Here is an 11116-nt window from a genome sequence, read left to right on the forward strand (position 1 = left end):
AAAAAAAAAAAGAAAGAAACTAAAATTGCGTGGGTGAGCGGGCTCAAAAAGTGAAGGCACTTACTGCTAGGTCTAACAACCTGAGTGTGATCCTCGGGATCCACGTGGTGGGAGGTGAGAATCAGTCTCTGCAAGCTGTCCTCTGACATGTGCACATGGCACGTGCATACCGACTGCCCACATGGGCATGAGCACATGCACACGCATACTGCACGTATACACCACAAACACCACATCAAACAAATAAAGAAATAAATATAATTTAGAAGCTAAAATAGATAAAAATAAGAGTTTTGAAAACATGATTTGAGAACACTTGGTCATGAGTGTATCTTTCTAGGGGTTATAGCCCTGGGGCTTGGCCTCCCCACCCCGTTGGTGAGGAGCCATGTGCTTCACCAGCAGGGTGTGTGATGCCCTGTTCTCCTGGCTGTGTGCAGCTTATGAGTTTTGTTAGTTACAGCCAGGCCTCTACAGGGTCAGGCCCTTACCTTCACATCTCTTCATTCCTACAGCTGCCTTCTCAGGCCAACCACAGAAGGTGATCATGACTTCAACCCCTCTGAAGAGAGAAGGGATTCTAGCCTCTACTGTGTCCCCATCCAGTGTGGTCCTTGCCTCTGCTGCCATCACCAGGGTAAGAGAGCCGGCCTAGGCAGTCCTCTAGTGTCCTCTAGTCTTCCTCGAGTGACCTGTGTTTGTGTGCCTCTCCGCCAGTTTAGATGTGTTGCTCTGCTCTACATCAGTGGTACAAGATCTCTCTGCTGTGTCTCCACAGGCTTCTGGAGTCACAGAGTTCCTCAGCCACAGCACGAGCAGCCAGCCTAGCCCTGTCTCTCGACTTTTTTCTCCAAGTACAGTGCAAGACTCCCTGGTGAAGAGCGAGCAGGTCTCACTGCATGGGGGTAGTCCCCAGGTCCCTGCCACAGGCTCTAGTGAGTACTCACCCGAGTGGGGCAGTCGGGGCCTCGTAGGAAATAAGCAGATGGTTCTGGGTTGAGGAGGCCATTCCCAGGGTCCCATAAGCAAGCCTGGGCCTACAGAACCTTCCGTCTACTCATAGTGCAGTCTGGGGAAATGCTGACTGGGAAGCAGGGTAGCTATAGCCACACCAGCAGAAAAGGCAAAAGGCAAAGAAGGTGGCAGACATGTCACAGCAGGGGTGGCTAGTACACTCAGGGAACCAAACTCGGAAGATCTGGCTTGCAGTGGCCAGTTCCACCAAAAAAAAAAAAAAAAAAGAACTGACGAGTTCTTGTCCACAGTCTGGAAAACTTGAGCCTGGTTGCTGTAACCATGAAGCCAGCAGCAGGCTCCTTGTCACAGCATCTTCCCTCCTGGTTTCTAAACTACTGCAAGTCTATGGCTGTTTTCACCTCTTACAACTGAGGACAGTCAGGACAGTACTGGTTTTGTCTGTTGACTTGTGGAGTCAAAGGTCAGGGGCTAGGAGTCCCGTGACATCAGTATTGGGCTGCAAGTAGAACTTGTGCCATACTGGGAAGACAGCTGGAAACACACACATATCAGCATACAGTCTGTCCCTGGGCTGCACCTTAATCCCTTCTCTTCTTAGCTAAGACCATGGCTGCTCCTGGTGGTCTTACTTGGGAAGATAGGACTAAAAAAGGGTTTCCAGCTGAGGGCCTTGTTGGACTTGTCCAAGAGAAGGTTTTGAAGAATGGGACTCTGCAGTCTGGAAAGACAGACTCAAGACATAAGTCAGTTTTAAAATCATCTAGGGAAGGAAAGCTGCCCTTGCCTGTGGACTGTAGAGCATAGCATATAGAGATGTGCACTGGAGCCTGATAATCCAGGAGGAAATTAAGTAACTGGAAGCATTTGGGAGAATAAAGTGAAACAGGCTAGGGACATTCTAAGAGGACCTTGGAAATGACTCCCAAAAGACAGCAGTGAATGGGACAGAAGCCTGTGGTGTGTGACACTCTAGTCTGTTCTGTGTGCGTCAAAAGGTAGTAGTACTTTATACGTAACATTTTCAGAGTGAGTGAGAGAAAGTAAACATGTAGAACTTAAAGAACAAAATTAGAGCAGGTACCAGTGTGCTGAGCACGTGAGCTAGGAGCTGTTGCCTTAAAAGCCTCTAACAGCCCTGGCTGCCTTGAGGTGGCAGTTTAGGGCCTGGGTTGGCAGTTCAGCCTTTCCTCTCAGTAGTTTGATACCTGGGATGGGGCAGAATCCAGCCATATTTGACGTCCAACTTCTTGTCTCAGGTGTTGCCTTGGAAACAGCAACACCCCTTTTGGGATGTAGGCAAGGGCTTCTCGAATATTTCCTCTGGAGTAGCTATAGAAGGTTTTAAATGGACTTCCAAGCCTGAGGACTTGCTGGGAGGCCCTCTGGTTGGTGAGGACAGCTGTGGGGCCAGAGCAAGGCAGGCTCACTTCTTATTTTTCCAGTCCCCTTCTCAAGTGCTTGCCTGCTAAGAGCATTTTCTTCTCAGGCCGTGACTGCCCGAACTCAGGCCACGCCTCTCCATGCCCGTCAGAACAAAGTCCCAGCCCTCAGTCTCCCCAGAACAACTGCTCAGGGAAATCTACAGACCCCAAAAATGTGGCTGCGTTAAAGGTATGGCTCGTTTCTCTTGGATCTTGACTCTGCTGGAGAAGGAAGCAAACACCAGGAAAGGAAAGCCACAGATCCAGCTCATGTTGCTACCCTAGAAACACTAAGATTAAATTGACTCCAAAGGCCCGTTCAGAGCTCTGGGTGGGCTTCCTGGGGCCAGGGACCAACACTGAGTCCTGCCATAGCAGGGCTGCAAGTGCTGGGTTGTAGAGAAGTGGGGAAGTGGGGAGTGTGGCAGAGCACATGGTGCTTCCTAGCCCGTGAGTCCTGCAGGCTCCTCTTAGAGCTCTTTAGCCATTTGCCTGTCCTGCAGTTTTCTGGACCTGGCTTGCTTGTCATGTGCCCCAAGGCGCCATGAGCTTCTCAGCATTATTTTAGGCAGTAAGGAAGAGCAAGTTGATTGCATAAAGCCTGACCTGTGTCTCAGTGACAATTGACTTCCCTGGCAGAACCGGCAGAAGCACATCTCAGCTGAACAGAAAAGGCGTTTCAATATCAGGATGGGCTTTAACACCTTGAATAGTTTGATCTCCAATAATTCCAAGCAGGTAAGTTCCCTGAGAGTGTCAAGATGTGGTGATAGTGCACCGTTCCTGTGTGTCAGTGGCCAGCTACCCCACAGCCACCTGTTCTCCACAGACCAGCCATGCCATCACACTGCAGAAGACCATGGAGTACATCACCAAGCTGCAACAGGAGCGGATGCAGATGCAAGAGGAGGCCCGGAGGTTGCGGGAGGAGATCGAGGGGCTCAACACCACCATCATGTGAGGTTCCATTTGAGTCCTCCACCCCACACACTTCTGTGCCTCAGAAGCAGAGGCCTTGGTGGCCTTGGCTGCCTGTATTACAGCAGTTTGGTCTCTTGTCCTCCTCCCATAGGCCTCTGACTGTATCCTTCCTGTATGGTCCCCAGTGCCCCTCTACCACCACTACCCCTTAGCATCCCCTGTTGTTTCAGCTCCTGCCAACAGCTGCTACCTGCCACGGGAGTCCCTGTCAACTGTCGCCAGCTTGACCACATGAAAGACATGTTTGATGAATATGTGAAAAGCAGGATCCTGCAGAATTGGAAATTCTGGATTGTATCTTTGGGTTTTCCTTGCTCTTTTCTTCCACGGGCAACACACTAAAGTAGTAGTGCTCTCGGATACCCCTCAGAGAAAGGTTCTCAGTGCCTTGGGGCTGGCAATGTTATTTTCTGTCTCAGAGAAGAGAAGGCTCTGGGCTGGCCCTAGGGGCTGGGGAGACCACATCCAAGAACTTTACAGGAAGGGGTAGGGAGGCAGGTGACCTGCTCTAAAGGCAGTTAGGTAACTACAGAGGCAGCAAGGTGAGGAGAAGGGACCCTAACAGCCTGGCAGCCAGCTCAGTCCCCTCACTGACAGAGAGGGGGAGCCCTAGATGGAAACCAGGGTTTAGAGAATTCTGAGTAGCCAACCCCGGTGATGGTGATATTTCCTCCTCCTCTTCCTCCTCCTCTTCCTCCTCCTCTTCCTCCTCCTCCTCCTTCACTTTCATCATAATTTGTGGGGTTTTAAATTATGTATAAATGTGTGAATTAAGTGCAGGTGCCTGAAGAGTCTGAAGAGGGCATTGGATCCTTGGAGCTAGAGTGAGTCTCTTGGCACAAGCGCTAGGAACTGAACTTGAATCCGCTTCAAAAGCACTACACACGTAACTGCCAAGCCATATAGTCCCCTGTTTTGTTTCTTGAGAGAAAGGTCTTTGTTGCCCAGGAGATCCTGAACTCCTGAACTCAAATGATGCTTTTGCCTCAGCCTTCAGAGTAACATAGGCAGGGTTTGGAACCTATTACCTCAGATTTTTCTCTGCCTTAGTGTCCCCTGGTTTTACGTATCCTAATAATGTATGTCCACCCAGGTGCCAGGCCACGGCTGCTCTGATGTCAGCCTTTGAGATGGCAGCATTCCTGTTACGGGATGTCTTCTGCCTCCCTGCTCTGAGAAGATGGACATTGTAAGCCCATAGATCAGCCAGTGGGAAAAGACAGTTGTGTAGAAAAAGAGGAAGCATGGAGGGGGTGAAAGCTGTTCGAGTGTGTCTGTGTGCGTGGTCGAGTGTGCCCGTGTGTGTGGTTGTGTTTCAGAGACCAAGCTGGTGTATGTTTTGTTAGACTTTTGAGAGTCTCAGTTTGTAGCTCACGCTGGTCTGGCACTTGCTCTGTAGTGCAGTGCCTTTCCCTAAGTGTCTGCCATTCCTGTCTGTGGATTTATATTTTTATTAATAGTGAGGATGAAACTCAACACTTGACACTGCTGTCTAGGTAAGAGGTCAGTGAGCCTATAGCCCGACTCAAGATGGTGACTGGCACACCTCATTCCCGGATTTGCTTTGCTCTCTTATGTTCTGCCTTCTGTGCAGCCTTGGGGCATAGTGGCATATGGCATGTGTCAGGACTGCTTCAACAAAGTGACCGTTTCCTCATTACTAAGCCAGGGTGGGTACTGTAGGCATCAGAATTCAAGAGAAACATTTACATCTTCACGGGGCCCATCCTAGATCCTTGGGGGCTCTGCAGGAAGTGGTGAGCTTGCGGGTTGTGCATAACACAAAAGTCAGGCTCCAACTTGAGACAGACCTTTTGCCTTGAGTGTTGTGAGCTCCCCATGCTCCTGCCAGCCCACCTATCTCCTCTCTTCCCATACAGCTGTCTCCTGTATCTGACTGACCTATGTTCTCATGTCCACCTCATTGTCCTTACCCCTGTGCGAGGCTGAAGAAACTTGTTCTTTCTGTCTTCTGTCCACTCAAAGGTCATTCATAGTAAGAGCAAATAGTTTAATCTCTTGGCAGGCACAACTTGCCTAGCAATAATGGGTCTGTCCCTTCCTCTCTGATCAATTTTCTGTAGGCAGTTATTCAGAAGGGAGGTCAGCAGTCAGCCTGGCTTGCCTGAGCCCTCCTGTATCTGTATGTCCCTTCGCCCTCCTTCGTGTTCACCTTCTCCTTAACCCATATCCTGCAGTTCAGCATGATCATCAAGCCACTGTTTGAGTCTTTCAAGGGGATGGTGTCCACCAGCAGCTTGGAGGAGTTCCACCGGACCGCGCTTTCCTGGCTGGACCAGCACTGCTCTCTGCCTGTCCTCAGGCCAAGTGAGTGTGGGATACCAGACTTTGGGCTTCAGGCAGGGCCTGGAGGGAGAAAAGCCCTACCTGGTCAGTGTTTAGGAGAGTTCAGACTCTATTGCACAAAGCCAGGCCAGCCCTGCAAGAGGCATAAGGATAACACTGAAGGGATCCTAGGACCAGGAAAGCTCTCAGAACCTGCCGTTCTGATCAGAACCAACTTCCTTATTGAACATTTACCATTTGCCACACCGTTTTAGGTGAACTTAATGTCTTATTATTTAAGTTCTCATTTAGTTCTACACCTACCATATATAAATGTTATAGCAGTTCAGCATTACAGCAGGTGCAGGACTAGCCTAGAGTTGTTGGGTTTCTTGCAGTTCCTGCCAGGATTTGCATAGGCAGGGTGTGAGATTGACTCCTGAAATAAGGCTCCTGTCACTCTTCCCTTCCGTTGAACTCTGGCCATCATCCTTGGTGCTTGGGAATTACTGCCTAGGGTTACACGTGTGGAATCTGCATCCTGTCATTCTGACCATGGCCTCCTGTCTCTGTCTCACAGTGGTACTGAGTACCCTCCGACAGCTGAGCACTACCACCTCCATCCTGACAGATCCATCCCAGCTGCCCGAGCAAGCGTCAGAGGCTGTTACCAGGATGGGCAAGAGATCGGGGGAGTCCTAAGCTTAGTTGGCATGTGACTGCATGAGATGCCTGGAGATCCCCCTCATACCCTTCCTGACACACCGCCTCAGGGCTGCCCTGGACTCCAGTGGCCCATTGCGCCTGTCAGGATGCTGCGCTCAGGCCTGAAGCAGGTTTGAAGCCTGCCAACAGCAGTATCCCATCTTGGGAGCCTTTGCTGTGACCTCCTACTCCGTGACCTCAGTCATCAGTCTCCCCAACATTTGGGGTGGCCCAGACAAAGGGAAACATCGGCTGTTCCAGTCCTGTCCGCCTGGTGGTGTACTGGGGTCCAGGGCCAGCAAGTGCAAAACAGGAGACAGAGCCTGTGCCATCACCCAGGTCCTTCGGAATTCCTTTCTTGAGACTTCAAGACTTGGCCCCTGTCACATTCTTATCTACTTGTGCTCCCCTGCACACTTTTTGGCCTCTGTCGCAACAGTGAAGTCTCTCCATCTCTTGTTACTCCATCGGCACCTAATCCTCTGGGTTACTGTTCCAACCTCTGCAGAAAGGAATGTACCGCCTCCCTTGTGTATTCTATTGAAGGGGAAATCTCCACAAATCCCTGCGATCACATGGAAGAGAGTGGGTGTGGGGGCCAACTGGACAGGATGAAGAAGGCACCAGCCATGCAAAGCTGCTGTGTGGCTCAGAAACTCCCCAGGCCTTGCCTTGTCTAAGTCTTAGTCCTATCTGCATTGCAGTCGCCATGCCCGTCTCAGCATGGCCAGGGCCTCGGCCCAGAGCCTCTAAGGCCTCACAGCTGGGGCCCTTCTGTGCCTGTTCTCCACCCACTTCGACTCTGCAGTTGTGGGAGAGGCAGATACACTCCTGGGATGGTGTCCCCCTTGGTTTTAGCATTCAAAGGTCACACTCCATGATGCTGCTGTCAGCCATGTCTTTTATCTGAAGTTTAGCTGGGGCTCCAAACCAGGACAGTTCTCAGACCAAAGATGTCATCATACTAAAATCTGTCTCGCCATGAGTGAGGAAGAAGAAACAAATGCTGTCAGGCAAGATGCCAAGGAGTCAGCCCGTGACTCTGCCACCGGGCCAGCTGGTAAAGTGCTGTGCCCGGATTTGAACCAGTGAAGTTTGGAGGGCGGCCCGCGTCTGAAGGTTCAAGTGTCCCAGTGTGTTACAGATGGTAGAGACATGAAAAGGTTAGGGGAGGAGGGAGCCTGACTGTCATCCTTGTCTTTGCTGCCTCTGAGATGCTGCAGGTGGTGAAGCGCTCTCTGCAGCACTTAGCCCTGGAAAGGGTACCTCCCAGAAGAATGTGGTTTTTATCCTGCTGTGACACCTAGAGCAGGCTTTTTCTCCTGCCCCTGCCTCACCATGCTGCCTGTCCTGAGAAGACCACATGAAGAGGGGAGCCCAGGATGTCCTCTGAATTTCCGATCTATTTGGAAGCTCCTGCTGATGCCTAAGCCCGCCCTGGACAGCTGGAGGACAATAAAAGGGTAGGGGCTGCCGGGTAGGTACATCAGCGGTTCTTCTGGGAGCCCCTAACCGGTTGCTCACTCCATTGTCTAATTTCTGTCCTGTATGGGAATGGTTTGGTGGCCCTCTGTTTACAGGTTGAGGGGAGAACACAAGGCACGTAGACTGGGCCTTGGCGCTCCCACCAGGCACCCCTCCTTTTCCCAAGGTCAAGGTGAAATGGTTCTTCAGAAGGTGAAGGTCACTGTGGTAAAAAGGATAAAAGGAAACCGCCGCTGTGAGGGTCGAGAAGCCCAGCCCTTCCTCCGCCCAGGCCACACGCCACAGCATGGCTGGGTGGGACTTTGTCTCTCTCCTCCCCTTGTAGGGGAATAACCTTGTTTTTACAACTCCATGGGGTATAAGATTGGCCTTTTGCTTCTCTGGCCTACCTCTCGTTTTTGCTGAGTTAATTTCATCCTGTTTCCTCAGATGTTTAAGGCTGTTAGTTTGTGTGCAACTGGGGCTAGGGAGGGAGAGGGTGGGGGTGGGGAGAGAGAGACTGTGTGTGCGTGTGCTTGTGTGTGTGTGTGTGTGTGTGTGTGTGTGTGTGTGTGTGTGTGCGCGTGTATGTATGTGCGCATGCGTGCGTGCACTGGCAGACTATCGGATGCATGTCTGTTTTGGTTTTGAGAGTGACCCCATTTCCTTTCTCTTGGTGCTTACCTTTGCCGTGGCTGCAAGGCCACAGCGCTTTGAAATCCCCTCTGGGAATGATCCACCTTGGACATTTTCTTGTTTTGAAATCTTGCCTGATGAATCTGCCCAATCAGAGAGCCCTGGCCTTGACTTCTGCCCTGGACACCAAGGTCAGCATTTGGGAATAGCCAAGGCTGCTCTGCTTGGGGTCTCCACTGGGCGCTGGCCACATGGTTTGGCTTGGGTTTGTTTACAGTTATTGTCATTCCCATTCCTGTCCCCACTCACACAGAAGAAACTTTAAAATGGTGGCACCGTGGAGACTAAGAATATCGGCCAAAAAAGGAGAAACCACAAAGCTACCTGGGAAATCTCTGCAAGTGTTTCTGTGAAATCTGAACAAGCCATCAGCGCATCTTCTGCTCGTTCTTTCGCTATGAATGGGCACTGCAGAGGCAGGGTAGCTCTGGCTAAAGTTGTTCCTCAGAGTTAAAGGAAAGCTATGCAGCAGCTGTCAGAAGAGGAGGCTGGGAGTGCTCCTGTGGTTTACACAGCACAGGGGAAGCGCGGCAGCTTCGGGACTTGATGCTGACACGCTGGCTCTTGTAGAAGAGGCTGGAAGTGGTCAGCCAGCATGGATTCTCATGTGGCCCAGTCATGAACCGTGGATCTTGTCTGTGAGCTGTCACCTATGCTCCCCCTCCCTCAGATATACATAGAGATCTGTCCTCTAGGGTTCTACACCCTAGGAATGATGTCCACTTAGATTCTTAGGGGACGTGGTACCCATTTTCTGGTAGAGTTCAGTGGCAGGTGGCACCAGGCCTGCCAATGGCCAGCAGCCTCTCTTGGGTGTGTGGGGTCCTGTGGCTGCTGGATCGCCTGGCCTCGGGATCAGCTGCTTTCACTTGCTAGCTCTTGTCTTCCTTCCACAATGTCAGAAATCTGTTCACCCTACCCTGGCTCCTCAAGGGTCTCTGTCTCACTAGGGCCTCCTAAGAGAAGCTGGGTGTGCGCGCCTCTCTCTTTGCTTTCCCGGGAGATAGACACGTCTTCTTTCTAGGTAAATAGATACAGGGCACAGTGGAAGCCCACCATGGTGTGTGGAACTTGGTTTTTTCAGTCATCTTGTGGTCTTGTTGACAAGGTGTGTGGACAGTGGCGCAGAAACAGTCCCCTAGAATGCCCATGTTTCAGAGAAGTTCACCTTTGGGCTTAGCCCTTTGGTGTCTTGTGGTGTTTCAGGGGACTGGGTCTGTGCAAGTATAAGAGGAAAGCGACAGTTACGTTGCTGGGGAAGAGTAGAAAGGCACAGGGCTCGTGGGAAATAGGTCCTTTTAGCACACACCTCGGCCAGGATCTACTCAGCAGGTTTTGTGATCTTAAGGAAGCTGGTGGGAGAAACCTTAGGAAACAGTACCCACCCTTTGTCACTTCAAATATGGGCAAGAGCAGGTCAAGCTACCAGCTCTCTCTGCGGAATGGGCCTCTGCTCACGAGATAGGACGGTCTGCTTGTCAGAGCTTGCAAGACTCAACCTTCTGGAAAGAAAAGGGAACTTTCCACAGTGAATGTTAACGTGTGCGTGCATGCGCACTCACTCAAGCCTGTGTGTGTGCATGCGTGTGTTTACTTGGTGGAATTTTATTTTTGTAAAATTCCTTTCCAGTTATTTAGTAGAATTCACCTATATCTCCCCGTCAAACTTTGGTTCCACCATTACAACCCTAGGCATAGTGAGTTTGGAACTCCTTTGAGATTCCCGAACAGGATCTGGCATTCTTGAAAGCTGAGACTATGGAAGGGCAGGCGGGAGACACTGACTATATAGCTATTTCCTAGTTTACATCCTGCGGGTTAAAGGGACTCCTGGCCTCGGCTAGGCTATGTCCCTTTTGGGGGGGGGGTCCAGTACCCCTCCCCTAGGCACCTTGTCACCTGAATCTCCACCCCACGAAACAAAGCAGGCTTATTGGCTTGCTCTGTAGCACCCCAGCATGTTCTTCAAGTTCTTCAAGTTTCAACCTCTGTGCACAGGCTAAGTGTATGTTGTGTGCTTTGGTGATGGTCTGGGCTCCTTTGAGGAGGTGGCTACACCTGGGGCAGGGTGGCTTTCATTTATACCAGAGATCCCTGGGGCTGCTCGCCTGAGCCTGGTCCCCTTAAAGCCTGCTGTTGACAAGCACGTTTTCCACCAGCTGTACCCAACACTACAATGCATTTTTAAAACTATATTTGCATCTAAGACAATAAAATCTTATTTTTTTTGGAAAGGTGGTTCTGTGTGTCCTTCAGTGCTGTCCATTGAGCAGTGGGAGGGGTGAAGTAATGAGATGAGAGCCAGGTGATGCCCTGGCTGGCTGGTTCCCTGCAACCTTTGGAGATCAAGGCTCAGCCAGGAATGTAGGTATATGGAGTGGTGGGTGAACAGGAGGATTCGGGAGGTGTGTCCGAGAAGGTGACGGTCCTAGAGGGATGCATGCAGAGGGGACTGATGACAAACACTGGACATGGTGAGTAGAGCTCTTATACCCCATGGCCTGGTAACTCACGGAGCTCTGTGCCCATAAGGCACATTGCCAGAGCATGGTCTACACTGGCCCACCATCTTTAAAAGTGTTCAA

At 51.0% G+C, this 11116-nt stretch overlaps 1 protein-coding gene across 2 annotated transcripts in view; it reads left to right on the top strand.

The window, feature by feature from the left end:
- Mlxip (MLX interacting protein) overlaps window positions 1–10734 on the top strand; it is a 63285-nt gene extending 52551 nt beyond the window's left edge. Inside the window, exons 10-18 of one of the 2 annotated variants that reach the window (XR_003842959.1) lie at window positions 516–637; window positions 779–935; window positions 2465–2589; window positions 3039–3137; window positions 3229–3356; window positions 3551–3674; window positions 5579–5708; window positions 6247–7848; window positions 8785–10734. Coding sequence is in view for 1 of the 2 variants with exons in the window: in XM_021186633.2 (XP_021042292.1) it covers window positions 516–637; window positions 779–935; window positions 2465–2589; window positions 3039–3137; window positions 3229–3356; window positions 3551–3674; window positions 5579–5708; window positions 6247–6368 (1007 nt within the window). In the remaining variant the exon portion in view is untranslated. Of the gene's footprint in view, window positions 1–515; window positions 638–778; window positions 936–2464; window positions 2590–3038; window positions 3138–3228; window positions 3357–3550; window positions 3675–5578; window positions 5709–6246; window positions 8309–8784 lie in introns of those variants that run through there. The other variant, XM_021186633.2, reaches the window with a different exon arrangement.
- The last annotated feature ends 382 nt before the right edge of the window (window positions 10735–11116 follow it).

The sequence above is a fragment of the Mus pahari genome, chromosome 23 (assembly GCF_900095145.1).
Source record: "Mus pahari chromosome 23, PAHARI_EIJ_v1.1, whole genome shotgun sequence".
Taxonomy (NCBI): domain Eukaryota; kingdom Metazoa; phylum Chordata; class Mammalia; order Rodentia; family Muridae; genus Mus; species Mus pahari.